Source organism: Culex pipiens, chromosome 2 (assembly GCF_016801865.2).
Source record: "Culex pipiens pallens isolate TS chromosome 2, TS_CPP_V2, whole genome shotgun sequence".
Lineage (NCBI taxonomy): Eukaryota > Metazoa > Arthropoda > Insecta > Diptera > Culicidae > Culex > Culex pipiens.
The window spans coordinates 19,209,816-19,229,755 of record NC_068938.1 but is presented as its reverse complement, the minus strand read 5'-3'; the positions used below and the strand labels follow the sequence as shown (position 1 = coordinate 19,229,755).

Sequence of the window (19,940 nt, the reverse complement as noted above, 5' to 3'; positions counted from 1 at the left end):
GTTGCAGTTTGAAATGATATTTTATAACAATAAATCATTAACAAAACATTATTTTTAAATAAACATGCGTGGTTTTATCAGCAACTGTAAAACAAATCTATTGTTTAGTGTCGGTCAACCATTTATGTAATTTATATGGAAAAAGATGCATCAAAATTACTTTTTTAAATTATTTTTATGTTTAAAGTGGTTTTTGAAACGTTTTCTCTGATCTTTTTCGGAAATAAATGTGTTTAAATGTCTGTTAGGTTTTTTGTTGTTTAAAGCCAAATTTGTTAACAAAACATATTTGTTCATGATGAAAAGTGAGCAAAATACATCTTTTATTCATTATATCTATCATTAGACCTACACCATGCATCAAAACATCAAATATCGGTTAAATTTGGTATAAAAATAACAGTTTGCCTATAGTGGACCCGGGTCCACAATCGGATTATGGACCCGGGTCCACTATAGGAAAAGGGGGTCCATAACAGGCAAAAAAAAACTTTTTTTTCAATTGGCTATTTTTCTGCTCAAAAACAAATAATTGATGAAAAAAATACTCAAAATTGTTCAAAAGACTCAAGATTCCATTATTTTGTACAAAGTGTTATGAAAAAGTGCTTAAAATATTGAAAATTTGTGAAAAATGTGCTTCGGCTCTACTAGGGGGTCCACTAATGGTTAAAATACCCTATCAAACGATGCGAAATTTTGAATTCATTTTCGATTTATTATATTTTTTATTGTAATTAATTACTAAATTTTCTTAAATTACTAAATTTTCCTAAATTACCAAATTATCCTAAATTACTAAATTTTCCTTCTTTTTATTTCTTCTTATTTCATTTCTAAATTTTTTTAAATTAATTTATTTCTCAAAATACATATATTTCTTAATTTACAAAGTTTTCTTAAAATTTAAATTTATTATATTTGTTTAATTTATTTACAATTTTTAAATTTCTAAGATTTCATATTTTTTAAATTTTCTTAAATTTCTGCAGTTTATTAAATTTTCATTTTCTTAAATTTCTATTTTTTGTTAATTTCTATTTTTTTGTAAATTTCTTTTTTTTTGTAAATTTCTAAATATTTTTATTTTTTTTTTTTAATTTATAGTTTTCTTTAATTTTTTTATTTCTATTGTTTTATTCTTAAATTTTGTTAACTTTTGAAATTTTTCTTAAATTTCAATTTTTTTTATTTTCCTGAATTTCTATTTTTTTAAATTTATTAAATTTCTTAATATTTTTAATTCCTAAACTTTCTTAAATATTTTAAGATTCTTAAATTGCGAATTTTCATTTATTTTTAAAGTTTCTTATATAGTCCGGGCTCGATTATCCGAAGCCTCGATTGTCCAAAGTTTCAATATCGATTATCCGAAGGTTTAACATTTAACATCAACTCCGAGTTCTGAAACCCCGCTTTAGTCAAACTTGAATTGTTGAATGCCTGTTGAGACAAATATTTGTCAAAGTTTATGTCCCCCCCCCCCTCTTCCTTCAATATCGGGCCGAAAAATCAGGGGGGATTTTTTTTTTTCAAGAAACATCACAACTTAACAGAAATAGAAGTCTAATCAATTGGAAACACAAAAAAGGTGTTTACAAAAAAGGTGAAAAAACAAAAAAAAATCGCTTTGTATGATACCATTATTACATATTTTAATTATTTTTAGTATTTTCCAAAAATAAATAATAAATTCAATACGTATGCAACATTTCACTTCGTTTGACATCCATTTGAGTATCTTCCAAAAAATACAATATTTTGCGTTTTTTTTTTTGTATTTTCCAGAGAAAACTCTATTAAAGTAATAAAGAAACAAAATTTCGCTTCGTTTGATACCCATATTGCAAATTTTAAAATATTGAGTAATTTCGAAAAAATACGGTATTTTGTATTTTTTTGTATTTACACTAGCAAGTTTACATTTTCAAAAAATAAACATTCTTTTAAAAATAACAGGATATAGTTAATTATTCGATTTTAGAAACTTGGCGAGAATAAGTGATATGAATAAAAAAAAATCGAAGGTGTTTTGAGTATGAGCATGAGCATGAGAGACCACCCATGGTTGTCCTTCTCCGTTGCTGAACAGGACCGTAATATCCTATCAATACAACTGACCATACGCTTAAACGATCTAATGGTGTTTCCCTTATCAACAGCATGTATGAATGCGTTGAAAAGATAAAACATCAAGATCATTAAAACTAGATCTGAAGCAAATAGGTAACAGTCATTGGCCACCAACGGCGCCCGCCATGTCAGTTTGTAGATCTCGGGGGGATTAAGCCGGGAATGTTAGTTAGCACAGGTTGCTACAAAGAGTGGGTTCTATACGATATCCACACCCCCACGTGTGCCGGAAAACTACTTCTACTTGGGATTTTGTGAGTGGGAAAGGGTAATGGCCAGGATTCATCATAGAGGATGATGATGCGACCCAATAATCAATAAATTTTGTTGAATGATGTGATGTATTATGCATTCTCAAGGCAAACAGTTGGAGGATGCGGATGAGATTATTCCCGGTTATTTGGTGTTAAGTTTAGCATAAATGATTCAATCTTAGACAGCCGGCTGTGGAAAGATAAAACCAAATAAAACGCGAAACCGCACGGACCGAAAAACACACACAATCGGGGGGAAAACAAAGACGGAAACAGCAACGAAAATCCGGCGTGTTGACCGCGACCCGCACCGTTCAAATTATCCAAAGCAACTCAAAAAAAAAATCGAAGGTGTTTTTTAAATAAAAAAAACTTGAGCTGACTGAAGAAAACAAATTGATCAAATAATCATTTCTCAAGACAAGTTTACAGAAGATTCTCTAATATTTTCAAAGCATTTTTGTATGTTGCAAATTGCAACACCCAAATTTGCATGGAGCAAAATAAAAAATTGCTTATTTTTGTGTATTATTGAAAGATATAAATAAAATCATGCAAGAAGAATTCACTTGTTACCATTGACATTAGTGGGTTAAATTTGCAAAAAAAAATCTTTTTGGGGAGACTTTTCTGTATCTTTAGTAAAATCATGTTCGATGCTTTTCTTGATGCTACTAGAGGATACGCTGTGATTTAAGAAATAGTTTTCATATTTCACTTACCTTATCACTCTCAATTGGGGTTAAAATGGGAAAGTAAAAAAAGGCAAGGGAATTTTCGGCTGTTTAGATCCGCATCCATCAACGCTGTGAACCTGTTCGTGTGGAAACGGAAAACAAAAACAATCAGCGAAGCTTATCAATCGAGTGTTTTTTTTTTCAGTGTATTATACATATATTTATAGAGCTGTTCTCAACTGTTGCTGCTTGTTTTTCATATCGGGGTGTACTTGCATTTACTTCACCTAAAGTTAACCTTTTCATCTTCTCTGATGAGTTTTTTCTTGAACTCATCCTAAGTTTACCTTTTCATATTTGCAGCATTTTATCTTTTGTTATCTTATCTCCACCCTTTCTCTCTACATTTCACCTAATTTTATTTACGGGGTTGTTCATTACCTTTTTGTTCTTCTCCCTATTAGGTTTTCACATATCAATTAGTAGTGTTGGTTTCGCTAATTTCAAACCACGTTTTTTGTCACTTTTCAACTTTTTTAATTTCACTTCACTTCATAACTTCGTTTTCTCTCATGGTACAAAAATACTGTTTTATCTTCTGTGTTTTGTATATTGAAAGCGCGCGCGGACACACAAAGCAGATTGGCTTCTTTAGCTTCGCGAGAAGAGATGGGTGGTGAAATGCTTTCCTGCAGTAGCGGTAAGTAGATTTAGAGTAGGTTTAATCGCGGTATTGTCTCTTCTGATTTTTTTTTAAATTAAGCGGAAAACGATGTTCGAGCAAACTTAAACTTGGGAGCGTTTCACCGCGGTTTTTTGAAAACGAAAATTCTGTGAACCTTCCTTCATTTAGCCTTCACTTCGCACGCTTATTTTTCTTGGACGGAAAATAGTACACTTGCCTCAGTATTTCTTTTTTATTATTTTACTTTCACATTTAATTTTAATATTGGTTTCACGCAACACAATACGGGTTGTTCGCTAGAGCGTAGCAAAACAAAACAAAATTGTCAAAACACAAACGTGTAAGCCGTTTCACAGAGAGTCTTCAACGTGTCTTTCTTTTGAGCCATTCCTCGCACAGCTGTTTCAATTTTTAACCTTTTTTGCTCCCACCAAAAGGGACATCTTTTTTTTACTGTAACTTTCTTTTACAACTCGATTATGGTATAATATCGCTTCATCTCACGGTTATTAGGAATATTTACAACGAATCACTCGCACTCGCGCTCATCCGGAATCGCACACACTCACTCAAGTCATGCCAAGTTGATCTATCTCACTAACAGTGTGTTAATTTTCACTTCTCCTTCCCACTCATCTCATCGATTAGTAATTTGAATACATTATGTTAGCGGTAAGTGTCAGAGTTAACTAGATTTTTTTTTTAATTTTTGAAGGGGGAAGTTGATGTAGTAACTCAAAGCAAAACCAATTTAATATTTATTACTTAAGGTGTGTGTGTCACCAATAAAGGAAGGAGGACTCACGATTTTTTTCGGCACATCTAGCCAACCACTTTTTACCCCTTCAATTGTCGTTAAATAGTTTAAAAATATATACCTCTCTCTACACTCTCATGAAGAAATAAAACCAAGCAAAAATAAACAACTCAAACGACAGAGAACGGATAGTGTCGTCTTCTTTTCCTTTATCGTAAGGGGAGGGACGCGACTAAAACTTAACCGTAATATTCACCACGTTCCAGTTCGGGTCTCATTCGAGCGGTGTCGTGGGGTCCTCGGGGAACCCGGAAAGCTCGGTCTGCTCCAGCACGGGGTTGCCGTCGCACTGGTACGATATCCGCAGGCGCATCCGGAGGGTGGCCTAAAGAGGATCATGTTTTAACTACGAGTTTCGCGAAAATTCAAAACAATTTACCTTAGCAGTGCTGGTGATGCGCATTTCCTGCGTGATGGTACCACCGGGCGGTAACGCCGACCCCGAAGGGGACAGCATCTGCAGCGAGAAGCTGCGCGGAACGGCGGCCTGGAACGGAAATAAAACGAAAATGATGTGAAATATTGAAATCCGTTTGTAGAATTTCATCGTTCCGTCCTACTGCAAGCATTAATTATTTGGGGATGCTGGGAGAAATTCCCTTGTTCTCTTAAAAAAGTGGAGCATCAACTTCTTTTCCAAAAACCTGCTATGCGGAATGTTGAAAATTTTCCAAAATCTTAAAAAAAAAACTGAGAAAAAAAAGTTGGAAAATTGTCAACAACTTAAAAAAAATCGCAAAAAGTCGGGAATTTGTGATTTTTTCACAGAATGTCTCAAACAAACTTTAAAAATATTTTCTATTTCTGTAAGAAATTCTGAATACTATATACAGTCCAATTATACTCAACTATCTTGAGCTAAAAATTAAATTAAGTTTTTCGAAATGAACAAGCTTTTGTACAGTCAAGACACGATTATCCGAAGGCTTTGGCAAAATTTCACTTGGAATAATCGAATCACGAAAAAAAATTTTTTTTTGTTGTCATATTTTTGAGTGTTGAGCTTAAGAAAGACCCCTCAACTACTCTAAAGTGATTTAGCATTTTTAAATCCAAGATGGCGGCCAAAATGGCGGCGATGAAATATTCAACCATTTAAATTTGACTAAAATGGGGTCGCAGAACACGAAATTGACGTTAAAAGTTAGAAAATAATAAAATAGGAAAAAAAATTCTTGATTCCATTATCCGAACTCCCATAAAAACCTTCGGATAATCGAGTCTGGACTGTATTTTCAAATTTTTGGCTAAATACTGAATCCCATGCTTTTTTTTGAAAACAATCAAATTTTCAATTTTCAAATGGTTATCAAATTATTTGAAGTTTTGCCTGCATTTTCAATGTTTTTTTAGTACAGATGTTTACTCTAAAACCTCTAAAACTGTGAAAATGCATGCACAATTTCGCTTTGTTTGAAACCCATATTGCAAATTATAACAAATTTAAGTACCTTAAAAAAAGGTATTTAGTTAAAAAAATAGTATTTCTTTTTTTTTTTTTTTTTTTGGGGGGTGATCCAGCCGCACATCGTTGATGTCGAAACCTCTAAACTGGGCCCTCGTCCTGTCACGTCCGTCAGTAGTCTTGTCGTACATTACAACTAGAATCAGATCTGCCAATGAATTAGTACACTTCGACCAAATAAACACTGACGCTGTATGGATCTGACTCTAGAATAAATGCACAGTTGTGTGTTATTGCAGCCCTTAGGTGGTTCTCCACCCCGAGACTAGGTAGCGCAGCCCTGATAAGGCTGCCTACAGAAAAAGAGGATCGCGAATGGCAAGAAGGCTAGAAATCCGGAACAAACGGCAGAAGCCCATAGAAAAGCAGACCACCGATTGGCGACTCGGCTCCTGGAACTGCAGGTCTTTGAATTTCTTGGGTTTCGAATTCGCCTTAGCGAATGAGTTGCAACCTCGCAACTTCGATGTTGTGGCACTGCAGGAGGTGTGCTTGGAGGAGGAGCAGGTGCTAAACTGGCCAGGTCAGCAGACCAATTCCAGTTTTTTTCTGAGCGGCGGCACGGACAAGAAGCTGGGTACCGGCTTTATCGTGCGGGGCAAGATGCAGGATCGCGTGTTCGGCTTCACGGCGTTCAGCGAGCGGATGTGTAAGTTGAGGTTAAGAGGCCGTTTCTTCAACTACAGCATCATCAACGTGCACTGCCCCCACGAAGAAAAGACCGATGATGAGAAGGAAGCATTCTACGCGACGCGTAGAATGTAAAAGGCAGTTTATTCTGCGTTTTGGAAAATAGGCCCAAAACTGATTCTTCAATCTTTTTATTTAGTTTAATTTCTATATCAACATAAATGTGTCAAACAATCAAGTGCAAATCGTCATTCTTGTGTAAAATTGTCTGATCTTTCCGATAAAAATATTTTCAGATTTTTAAAATCTGACCTAACATTTGAAAACGGCCAAAAATGCTTTTATAGCGGAATTGGGGTTAAATGGACCTTAGATGATTTTTGCGGTGCAAGTGGTTATTTTTACTGGATTCCTGGGACATTTTCACATAAGTTAAGTGCATTTTGGATGGCCGCATAAAGCCTCCGCTCTTAATACAGACCGATTTTCAAGAAAAAATGTAAAAAAATGGGGAATTGGGGCAAAATGGACCCTTTGCCGTTTCGTGCGGTGGATGAAACCATCACCAATCGATTCCCCGGATTTTTTTACATAAGAAACGCTATTTTTCATACCAGGGAACCAGCCGCGTTCAATTAAGTCCGATTTTGGGTTCCATTTCGCCCACTGTGCAACGGACGAAAACGCAAATCGACCACGTCCTGATCGACGGCCGATTCTTCTCGGACGTAACGCACGTGCGCACCTTTCGCGGTGCGAATATTGACTCGGACCACTACCTAGTTGGAGTTGACATGCGCTCAAAGCTGTCGACGGTGTTCAACCAACGCCGAAGTCGGCGGGCCCCTCCGTTCAACACCGCGTGTCTCCAGAACGGGGAAGTGGCCCACAGTTACGCGCAGCAGCTGGAAGCGAATCTGCCAGGTGAGGAGGATCTTGGCGCAGCCTCGCTCGAAGATGGTTGGAGCCGTATTCGCTCAGCCATCGGCAGTGCAGCGGAAGCCACACTGGGTAGTGCGATCCGAGTCAGTCGGAATGATTGGTACGACGACGAGTGCCAATTGATTACCGCTGAGAAGAAAGCAGCTTACGACAGGAAGCTGCACAAGGCGACGAGAGGGAACGTGGAACGATACCGGCAGGCTCGGAATCGGCAGGTCGCGGTCTTCAAGCTTAAGAAGCGCCAGCAAGAAGACCGAGATTGCGCGGAAATGGAGCAGCTATTCCGAGCTAACGAAACGCGGAAGTTTTACGAAAAGGTGAACCGGTCCCGCAAAGGCTTCGTGCCGCGAGCCGACGTGTGCAGGGACAACGGTGGAAACCTGATCGTAAACAAGAGCGAGGTGTTGGAAAGGTGGAAGCAGTACTTCAACGAGCACCTCAACGGCGATGAAGCGGACGGAGATGGCGTTGGAGTCAACCTTGGAGCGCCCGCAGCTGATGAACAGTTCCCGGCGCCTGATCTAGAGACGGTGAAGAGGGAGATCAGGAAGCTGAAGAACAACAGAGCTGCCGGCAAGGATCGGTTACCCGGTGAGCTCTTCAAATATGGAGGAGAGAAACTGGCGAGGGCGCTTCACTGCGTGATCTCCAAGATCTGGGAGGAGGAGAAGCTACCGGAGGAATGGATGGATGGTGTCGTGTGCCCCATCTACAAAAAGGGCGATAAGTTGGAATGCGGCAACTACCGCGGCATCACGCTTATCAACGCGGCCTACAAAATCCTCTCTCAGATCCTCTGCCGTCAGCTGTCACCCCATGCAAGGAGGTTCGTGGGGCCCTACCAAGCGGGCTTCACTGGCGCGCGCGCCACCACGGACCAAATATTTTGTCTCCGACAGATCCTCGAGAAATGTCGTGAGTACAACGTGCCCACACATCACATCTTCATCGATTTCAAGGCGGCCTATGATACAGTCGACCGCGAGCAGCTATGGCAGATCATGCACGAGAATGGATTTCCGGATAAACTGACTCGGCTGATCAAGGCTACCTTGGATGGTGTGATGTGTCACGTGCGTGTTTCGGGGGATCTAGCGGAACCCTTTGGATCACGCCGAGGGCTGCGGCAAGGTGATGGCTTATCCTGTGCGCTGTTCAACATCGTCCTTGAGGGCATTATTCGAAGGGCGGGCATCGAAACGAGTGGCACGATTATGAACAAGTCCTACCAGTTTCTTGCTTTTGCCGATGACATCGACATTGTGGCAAGAAACCTGGAGACGGTGAAGGACGTCTACACCCGACTGAAGGTACAAGCAAGGCGTGTAGGACTTGGCATGAATACGACGAAGACGAAGTACATGAGCGGAAGGGGTTCGAAGGATGTCGGCCCCCCAAGTCTCACCCCTCTAACTGTGGATGGTGATGAGTTGGAGGAGGTGAGCGAGTTCGTGTACTTAGGATCGCTGGTAACCGCCGACAATGACACCAGCAAAGAGATCCGGACTCGTATTTTTGCTGGGAATCGTGCCTACTTCGGATTGCGGAAGACCCTCACATCGGATCGAGTGCAACGCCGCACGAAGCTGACGATGTACAAAACACTCATTAGACCGGTAGTCCTCTATGGCCACGAGACCTGGACGATGCGGCAGGAGGACGAACGTGCCCTTGGAGTTTTCGAACGGAAGGTGCTACGAACGATCTACGGTGGAGTGCAGGTGTCTGACGGAGTGTGGCGACGACGCATGAACCACGAACTGCACGCGTTTCTTGAAGAACCGACCATCGCCACCCAGGCGAAGATCGGGAGGCTCAGGTGGGCCGGCCATGTCGCCCGAATGGACGAGGGCCAGCCTGTCAGACTGCTTTTTGACCGCGCTGAACCAGCTGGCGGAACAGGCAGGAGAGCAGGGAAACCGCGCGCACGGTGGGGAGATCAAGTGAATGGTGATATCCGGAAAATCTGTAACCTGGGAAATTGGAGAGTAGCAGCCCAAGACCGAGAAAGATGGAAGCGTCTTCTTGCTACAGCACGCGTACCTGGTGCGCTATGCTGATTGGTATGGTATGTATGTGTGTTATTCATAAGTCCAAAATGTTCAATTATTCATATAAGTCCAAATATTCATTTGCGGATAACTACCTAGCTTGAATTGAATACAAGATTTAAAGCAACCTATCCGAAAGCTACTCTTATCTCAAATCCCCGACATTTTAATTATCAACCAAAAAAAACGTTTCTTTTAAAACCTGTCTGGCTTCTTTTAAAAAACAAAAAAAAAAAATAACAGTTGTTATTTAACAAGTTGTGAATTGAAAAAGAGACGACCATTTGTTCGTCAGAATTCCAGTAGATCCTCGATTCGCAACAATGGTCGATACAATCATAATCCGACAACCGTTAGTTCAACAGATCAACGAATTTAGTCCGATATCATTTCACTATTGATTGATCGAGACTCTATGGAAATTTTGACAAATCATAATGGTTTTTATGCTACTTGAATGAAAATCACCGATTCTGATAGAATTACTAATTCACTGTTACTAATTTTGTCCCTAAATAACTAAAGGCAAAGTATAAAAAGTTGATATTTATAGTTAAAATCCTAAATTCTACAAAAACTAAATTTTTAAAAACCCGCATCCTAACCTGACACCCACATTAAGATAGGGAAAAATCACATATGTAGCGGTTCATTGTACAAATGTGATATTTCCACTATCGGAGAACCTCCTTGTCTCGATGACAGCTTACCGGCCATCGATTAAGCCCTGAGACTACGCCAAAGTGGGTTCTCGCAGCATGAAGTGGTGTCCATGTGTAAAAATGGAAGCTTCAGCAATATACTGAACACTTCGATTTTAATTCGACATCGAATCAAATCATACTCTTTGCCAAACAAGCATCAAACCTATGACACTCATTATGACAAAGCCCAGGGATAACAAATTTAAGTACCTTAAAAAAAGGTATTTAGTAAAAAAAAAATAGTATTTCATTCCAAAAACTCTGAAACAGTGAAAATGCATGCATAATTTTGCTTCGTTTTTACCCATGATGCAAATTATAAAAATTTGAGTATTTAAAAAAAAATGTATTTTGTGAAAATTTGAGTACTTTAGAAAAAAACGGTATTTTGTGAAATCTAAATTCAAAAAATACTAGAACAGTTAAAAAGCATACTAAATTTCGCTCCGTTTGATACCCATATTGCAAATCATGTAAATTTGAGTACTTTTGGAAAAATACGGTATTTTGTGAAATCTGAAGCATGAAATTCAAAAAATACTAGAACAGTAGATCTTGCAAGTTATGTAAATTTGAGTATTTTGAAAAAATACGGTATTTTGTGAAATCAAAAGCATGAAATTCCGAAAATACTAGAACAGTGAAAAAGCATACCAAATTTCGCTTCGTTTGATACCCATATTGCAAATTATATAAATTTGAGTACTTTTGAAAAAATGCGGTTTTGTGATTTTTTTTTAGCATTTATACTTTTAAACTTACCAACAAAATTTTGGTTGAATAATATGGTAAGTTTAAAAGTATAAATGCTAAAAAAAATCACAAAATACCGTATTTTTTCAAAAGTACTCAAATTTACATAATTTGCAATATGGGTATCAAAATAAGCGAAATTTGGTATGCTTTTTCACTGTTCTAGTATTTTTTGGATTTCATGCTTCAGATTTCACAAAATACCGTATTTTTTTCAAAAGTACTCAAATTTACATAATCTGCAATATGAGTATCAAACGAAGCGAAATTTGTTATGCTTTTTCACTGTTCTAGTATTTTCTGAATTTCATGCTTTAGATTTCACAAAATACACAAAATTGAATTTTAGAAATAAATTAAAAAAAAATAATCGTCCGTTATCGTCGATTAAATTATCGTTGATAGAATTATCGGACTAACGATATTTAATTATAGATTATCGTTATCGTCCCGACAATAGCGATAGAAATATCGTTATCGAACCTCTACAATTTTATCGTTAACAACCTTGGAAATAGGAATCATTTTGATTTTGGCAAATTCACATAATAACTGAAATCATTTTTCAAGCCTTTTGAATAACTTTTATCTTTGACAGAAGTGAATTAATATATTTTAATTTTTTGCCGCCTCATTTTTCCAGGCAAAACCGAGGACAAAAATTATTTGTTTGAAAATTTTAATGAGCCTTTAAAAATGATATTATTTAAAGATTTCATTATTTTTTAGTCAGATTTTTTTTAAAGTTACTGTTTTCTCTGAAGCAATATTATGACTCATAATTTATGAGGGCTTACATTTTTGAAGCACATATACAACAAAAAAATCGTTTTGTCAAAAGTGTTTAAAATTCATGGTGAATGTTAACTATCTTATACAATTAGGAAATGTCTATAATTTGAGGTTTTGAACATTTTGGAAAAAGTCAAGAACTCGGAAATCGAAATTGAGTGGCCACCCGCTTATTACTTGTATTGTCATTCAAAAATATCATGAAAATATTTTTAATAATTTGGTTTTTAAATATTAAAAAAAATCAAATCTCGAAAAAAATGTAAAGAATAACTAGACTTAAAATAATATTTCTTGATGTATAAAAAAAATTACAAGTTACTGAACAGTATTTTTGTGGCCTTTGAAAAAAAAAAGTTATATAAAAAAAAGTGTCAGATTGGGGCCGAAAAGTTTTTTGCTTTTTGTTTTTGGAAATGTTTCAGCCAGTACAATACATTTAGTATATCTTTTTGCCAGGTAGAAAAATATAAACAGTAAAAATCCTCTTCCAATAAAAATTGATGAGCATGATTAATGCATTTTTTGACAGAGAGACTACCATTGCTTGTAGCAAAAGCTAAGTAGCAGTTTGTAGTGGAAATCATTTTTTCTCGGACCTTTTAGGCCAAGGTTGACCAACAAACATTGTTGTTCAATAGTTTGAATGAATTAACCAACAACTTAACTTCAACACTCACCTGGAATAGATATTGTTCTAGTGTGCTCAACGAGTTATTTACAGCTGTCATGACAATCTGCAGACATCCACCACTATTTTTCGCTAGTAACTGTACAAGTAGACCGTTCTTATCTAAGGCTGTCAGTGTTTTGGAGTGCTCCTGAAAGAGTTAATCGGCTCAAATTAGTTTCCAGATAAATCAGGACTTTTTCTAGATTAGACTCACCTCATTATTATTAATAGACGAAAAGTCGCTGAAGAGACTGTTGTTGGCCGCAATGCTGCCGGTGCTGTTGTTGATGATGGGGGCCGTGCCCAGCGTTGGCGACACAATGCCACCACCTCCAACGATCGGAATCGTCGTCGTCGGCGAGGTCAGATTCGAGTTCAGCAGGTTTTCCAGCCCGCCAAACGAGGACGAACCCGTCACCGCTGTCGTCGTCGACTTGATGCTGTTGTCGTTGAGACAGTTCAGATCGAGACCAACGCCGCCTCCAAGTGGTGGAATGGCCGCCGGAGGAGTGCTTACGGGCATGTCGAGACCACCGAGGAGATCCAGCAGGTCTTGCGTGTTGGAATTGCTGGACGCTTTGCCGTTGGTGGTGGTCGTGCCCGTCGGAATGATGGAGTTTGTCGGAGGGACCAGGCCGAGTCCGTCGGCGGGATCGTCTCCACCGAGCAGGTCCAGCAGGGCGTTCTAGATTCAAGAGAGTTATCAGTTCCGATGATCTTCATCGCAAAAGAGGTTCAACTCACCGTATTACTGCCAAGTTTGACCTCGCTACTTCCCGTAAGCAGGCCACCAATCTCCATCTCGTCGCCGCCACTCTCGATCAAGTCGATTCCGCCCGAGTTCTCATCGAAGAGACCGCCACCAGTGCCATTACCGTCCCCATTGCCGTTCGTCAGCGATTTTTGCAACTTGGGCATCTTCTCCAGCAGAGCCGGACGCAGATGGCTGTAGTCACGGAAGAGCTGCGAAAATTCCACCCCTCGCTGCTGCAGATCAATGTGCAGGTGCGTTCCGAACGCCTCCACAATCTGCTTCGCCCGGAGTTCCCTGCGAAGACACGGAGTTCAAGTTATTTTCAACACCACGTTCGACGTGCCAAATCAACTCACTCTTCCGCGGAGTGAATCCGAGTGCTCAGCTTGGCCAGCGACACGAGCGCGTACTGCTTGCTCGACGTCGAAACCGACGTAGTCCACAGCAACTTCTGGTACAAATCCACCAGCTCGCTCTCTGCAGGGATTTCAACATCTTTGGTTTAGAGTTGCGTTGCGCAGTTTACGATTAGCGTGTGTTTGTTGTGCGGATTTTGTTGGTGGTGGTGTTGTTGTGGTGAAGAACCAAGAAACCAAGAAGAAAACGAAAAAAACAAACTACGTTCTACTACGACTGTTCTACCGGCCTGCAATTCTACACATCAACTACAATACCTTCGATCCGTTCGCTGCTCAGCATCAGATCGCCGTACTCGCCGATCGTCCAGATGGCCACCTGCAGCAGCGGCTGTTTGTCCTCGTACGAGTTGGTAATGTTGTGCAGCGAGTCCCACAGCCGGAGGCCGATGTAGGCCTGCTCCTCCGGGGGACTGTTCAGGATCAGCTGGATCGTGGAGGACACGACGTCGTCGCGGACGTAATTGCCGGCCTGCGTGGAAAGAAGAGGGGGAAATTGACGAATACAGGTATCGCATGAGGAGTGGTCAGTTTGATATTAGGTTGTACTGGTTTACGGGGTAATTGTCTACCACAAGAAGTCGGTTTGTCATTTAGACTTGAGAACTTACTTGCAAAGCTAGAGTGATTATTTACTTGAATTTAAAAATTCAAGAATTAAAAAAATCAAGATGCTAAAAAAAATTAGAACTATTTTAAAAAAATCAAAAGCTTAACAAAATTCAGGAAGCAAAAAAACAATAAGCTTGAAAAAAAGAAAAAAGGGAACAAATAAAATTCTTATGTTCTGAAATTTCTTTAATTCGCACATTTATTAAATTCTTATATTCCTAAATTTATTAATTCTCAAAATTCCAAAAACACTTTAATTTCCAGGAAAAATTAAGTTCCTAAATTCATAAATTTTGTAAATCTTCAAATTTCCTAAATTCCAAATTTCCATATTTTTTTCAAATTCATAAATTTTCTAGATTATTAAATTACCCAAATTCTGAATTTTCTGAAATTGTAAAATTGTTCAAATTTCAATTTACCTTAATTTAAAAATATCCTGAATTCGAAAATATCCAAAACACTGAAAAACTCTAAATTATAAAATATCTTCAATATATAAAATATCCAAAATATATAAAATATCCAAACTATTTAAAATATCCAAATTTCACAAATTTCAAAAATGTCCTAAATATATTAAATATCCTAAATATCTTAAATATCCTAAATATCTTGAATATCCTAAAAGTCTCGTTACCCTAATATTCTAAAATTTCAAGAAATTAAAGAAATTCATGAAAATCTAAAAATTCATAAAACTCAAGAAATTCATGAAAATCTAGAAATTCATAAAAATCTAAAAATTCATGAAAATCTGGAAATTTATGAAAATTTTGAAATTTATCAATCTGGAAATTCATGAATATCTAGGAATTTACGAGAATTAAAAAAAATGCAATTTCCGCATTTTTTAATTTCTGAAATGTTTAACATTGCATTTAAAATCTTTGTAAATTTCAGAAAATTTTAAATTTCAGTATATTTGTAAATTTCAGAAGAATTGTATTTTTTTTAAATTATTAATATTTTTTTATTAATATAGAGGTTTAAGAAAATTTGTTAATTTTAGAAAATTTAGAAATATACTCACTCAAGCTTTGCGAGTAAGATCTTCTTTAAAACCAAAAGAAAATTTAGAGATTTACAATAATACAATAATAGAAATTCAAGAAAATTAAAAAAAAGCTGAAATTTAAGAAAATTTACATTTTTTAATAATTTAGAAATTTAAGAAAATGCAGAAATTAATGATAACTTCAGAATGAATTTATGAAAACTTTAGAAAAACATTTGTTTTTTAGATTTACAAAAATTTATAAAATATTGAGAAAAATTAGGAAATTTTAGAAATTTTAAAAAATTTAGAAAAAAAAATTAGGAAAATTTAGAGAATTTTTTTTCAAAAATTGAGAATAGGAAAAAATAAGATATTAAAGAAAATTTTGAAATTGAAGAAAAATTACAAATTAAAAAAATACTGGAAATTTAAAAAAAATAGAAAACTTGAAAAATTGAAGAAAATATAGAAATTTAGGAAATTCAAGAATATTTAGAAATTAAAAAATAGAAGTTAAAGAAAATTTAGGAATTAAAGAAAATTTAGTAAATTGAGAAATTAACGAAAATTTAAAAATTCAAGAATTTAAAAAAAAATAGGACTTTACGAAAATTTAAAAATTCAAAAATTTTAGAAAATTTAGGAATTTTAGAAAATTTCAAATTTAACGAAAATTAAGAAATTCAAAAAAATTAAGAAATATAACAATAGATATGAAAGAAAATTTAGGAACTAAAACAAATAGAAATTTAAGAAAATTTACGAATTTAGGAAAAATTCAAATACAAGAAAATTTTGAAATTTAAGCAAATTTTTAAATTTATAAAATATTAAAAATCTAATAAAATTTTAATAAAAAAAACAAGTTTTAAAATTTTAAGAAACGTAGAAAAAGTAGTTCGAAAAATTTTGAAAATAAAAAAAAAGTACAATTAAAAAACATGTTTAAAAAAAAGTAAATTTGGAAATAAAAAATTTGAAATAGAAATTTAAGAAAAATTTAGAAATTTAGAAATTAAAAAAAAGTTTATGATTTAGGGAAATTTATTTATTTATGTTATTATATTATAAAATAATTTATAAATTAGAAATTCAAGTTTCTTCTTTAAAATACGAGTTTTTAGAAGCTTAGGAATATTTGGAAATTGAAACATTTATAAAAAAAATTGGGATTAATTTATTTATTCAAGAAAATTTCAAAAGCAAAAAAAGTAGAAGTAGAATTTCTAGGATTAGGATAGGTGTTTCACAACTCTCGCAAAAAAAGTGGGGTAATCCGATTTGGATGAGAATCGGGCTTCTTGCTTGTTTTGATGGTAGGTATCAACTGTCCCACCAAATTAGATTGCCGATACGTTGGTGGTCGAATGACCCACATTAAGATTCAAAACTTACCGCCACCAGCACGCTCAGCAGCGTGTCCAGCCGCCAGCGGATCGACGACGAGTACCGCTCGGCCACGTGCACCATCCGGCTGCTGCACTGCGCCTTAAAATCGGCGTCGGCCTTCTCCAGAAAGATGAGCAGCTCCTTCGACATGGCGCGAATGTTTTGCGAGTTGATGAGCGCGAAGGACAGCTCCATCGCTCGGCGCCGAATGGACACGTCCGGATCTTTGAGACACTCCAGGATGGTGCTGCGGTGCCGCTGGACGGCGGAAATGTCCGCGTGGACCGTCCGCAGCAGGGTGTTAAGCGCCACGTAGCGGATGTTTTTGTCGCTGTTGAGCAGAAACCGGCCGAGGATGTTGACGGCCAGCACCCGGAGACCACCCTCGGACCTGAGGAGGAAGAGAAAGAGATTTGATATTAGATGATTTCTGAGATGATTTGACTAGAGATCTTACTTGATATCCATGATTGAGAGTACCGTCTCGTACAGAATGGTGTTGCCAACGTTTTTACTCGTCTCGGTGTTGGTGGCGACCTGGGCCAGAATGTCGTTCATGGCTTCCGACGCGTCCGGATCGTTGTGACCCAATATTCTGAGCAATCGGAGGATTTTAACCTAAAACAAAGAGAAGAATTAATTAGTCTCAACACAAAGAATAGCAATAGTAGGTAGATAAAGCAATCATACCTGAAGGAAGGGATCGCTGACTCCGCTGACGTCGTGCTCCGGCGAGTACCCGGCCAGGATTAGATTCTTCAGGATTCGCACCAGGTTGGGCACAATCTGAGATTGAATGGTGGTGAGATGAAAAGAAAGCAAAACGAGAAATAGAATTAATCCACACGGTGGCTGCAATAATGGTCTTTTTTTTGCTTCTGCTCCACAGGACGGTTTTTCCGTCGCCCTGTACTATAATCGGTGGGAAATCCTTTCTTTCTTTCTTTTCTGCTTTGGGATATGACACACACATACAAGCAATGCGCCTGAACTGCATTAGATGCAATGGGATTTTTATGCGAGCAAACAAGATGAAGATTTCATACCTTTTTTTGTTTTGTTTTTTTTTCATGCGCAATATGACGAGATGATTTGATAAAAGAAAGAAAAAGAGCAATTCTCTTGGAAATCTTTTTATTTCCTACAGATGAACAACTTTCATGCATGATAATAACATTTGGCTTTATTTCCTAATAAGAAAATAACTATTATTTAAAAAAATATTAAATGAAACGTAACTTTTTTCTTAGGGAGCGTTCTTTTATTACGTAACGCAAAAAAACTGGTTTTTAGGTTTTTAGTTTTTTGAAAATCAAGTAACATTTTCAGTTATGCTATTGTTTCTATTGTTGCAAACCTAAATCAACAAAAAAAATTCCAAAAGTTTATAAGAAGTTTTATTTATGGTATTGTACTAGTATTTTCCTCGAAAATGTGAAAATCAAGAGGCACAAACATTTTTTCCCTTAATTTTTTGCAAAAAAAGTGGTCATTTTTTTTTAAATACAATTATCACTGACCTTATTTTTTTATCCCTTTCCTTTGCTATACAATTAAATCAAAGTTTTCTGATACTTTCAGAACATACACTTTGCTATCAGCAATTCCATTTGAAAAGAGCCTAAACCGAAAAAAAAGTTCTACGATCGGGCTCAAAATTTTTCTGGGGGATCTTTGGCCAAAATAATTAGACCCGTATTTTTTTGTTTGGCCATTAGGGTGACCTACATCGTGCTAAGGTGGTTCGAAAAATGGCAATTTTCGTCATTTTTCGCAAAAACCACTTTTTTCAAAAAATCATATCCCGCGTCATTTAATCCGATTTTAGCTGTCTTAGACGTAAACGAAAGGTGATAGGTTCGGCTATTTGAGAAAAATAGTAAAAAGTTTCAAAAATCTAGCTTAACATTTGATAAAGTCGTATGAAAACTTAAAATGACGTTTTGACCGTGTCTGGACCAAAGAGCCTATGTCTGATAATATTTTTATCGGATTCCTCGGAAAATTTCACAATACATATCAAAAAATTGGCGATGTCGAACCGTACGTTTCCGAGATATGATTTTTTGAAAATAAAAACTGAGTTTTTCGACGCGCCACGCGCAAAAACAAAAAAAAGGCCGAAATCGGCAAAAAATCAACTTTTTTCACTAAAACTGCGATAACTTAAAAATTTCAGCGATGACCTATACATGTTAGGGTACCAAAATTTTCGTAATTAAAATACGCAACTTTTGGTACCCTAACATGTATAGGTCATCGCTGAAATTTTTAAGTTATCGCAGTTTTAGTGAAAAAAGTTGATTTTTTGCCGATTTCGTCATTTTCCTGTTTTTGCGCGTGGCGCGTCGAAAAACTCAGTTTTTATTTTCAAAAAATCATGTCTCGGAAACATACGGTTCGACATCGCCAATTTTTTTAAATGTTATGTGAAATTTTCCGAAGAATCCGATAAAAATATTTTACGACTTTATCAAATGTTAAGCTAGATTTTTGAAACTTTTTACTACTTTTTTTCTCAAATAGCCAAACTCATCACCTTTCTTTTGCGTCTAAGACAGCTAAAATCGGATGAAATGACGCGGAGATATGATTTTTTGAAAAAAGTGGTTTTTGCGAAAAATGACGAAAATTGCCATTTTTCGAACCACCCTAGCACGATGTAGGTCACCCTAATGGCCAAACAAAAAAATACGGGTCTAATTATTTTGGCCAAGGAACCCCCAGAAAAATTTTGAGCCCGATCGGAGAACTTTTTTTTCGGTTTAGGCTCTTTGCAAATGGAATTGCTGTATACAATTAAATCAAAGTTTTCTACATAAACTTTTTTTGTTTTTTTTTTTGTTGTTTAATTTTTATTCTGTTTTTGCCTGCTTTTTTTAGTACTGCAAAAAGTAAATCTTCAGTTTATAAGTTGCAAAACACTTTCACAATTAAAAATAAGCCTAATAATTTATCATTACATTATTTCAAAAGAATAATACTTGCTCTAAAAATGTTATTCATAAACAAACAGATGAAATAAGTCCAAAAACCAAACCATAATATATGGGATAAATACGACGAGTGCTGAAAAAATCAAGTTTTGCAACGAGCTCCATACATTTTTTTTTTTTGCGATTCCGAAAACACCCTTTAAGTAAAATTATAAATCATGTATTATGTCAATAAACCGAAAAGTATAACTTTTCGA

The 19,940-nt window shown here is 36.4% G+C and overlaps 1 protein-coding gene across 6 annotated transcripts in view; it reads right to left on the bottom strand.

Moving 5' to 3' along the window:
• Positions 1-4,714: 4,714 nt before the first annotated feature.
• The window catches only part of LOC120432427 (AP-1 complex subunit gamma-1), a 67,381-nt gene continuing 52,155 nt past the window's right edge, over positions 4,715-19,940 (bottom strand). For 4 of the 6 annotated variants that reach the window (XM_039597632.2, XM_039597634.2, XM_039597636.2 and 1 more), the window contains 10 exons: positions 17,438-17,533; positions 17,205-17,365; positions 16,754-17,138; positions 14,005-14,218; positions 13,687-13,825; positions 13,321-13,624; positions 12,791-13,261; positions 12,584-12,724; positions 4,946-5,053; positions 4,715-4,891 (listed from right to left, as the gene is read on the bottom strand). In XM_039597632.2, the coding sequence (XP_039453566.1) occupies positions 4,781-4,891; positions 4,946-5,053; positions 12,584-12,724; positions 12,791-13,261; positions 13,321-13,624; positions 13,687-13,825; positions 14,005-14,218; positions 16,754-17,138; positions 17,205-17,365; positions 17,438-17,533 (2,130 nt within the window). In that variant the 3' untranslated portion in view covers positions 4,715-4,780. The remainder of the gene's footprint in view (positions 4,892-4,945; positions 5,054-12,583; positions 12,725-12,790; positions 13,262-13,320; positions 13,625-13,686; positions 13,826-14,004; positions 14,219-16,753; positions 17,139-17,204; positions 17,366-17,437; positions 17,534-19,940) is intronic. The other 2 variants (XM_039597635.2, XM_039597637.2) reach the window with 1 other exon arrangement.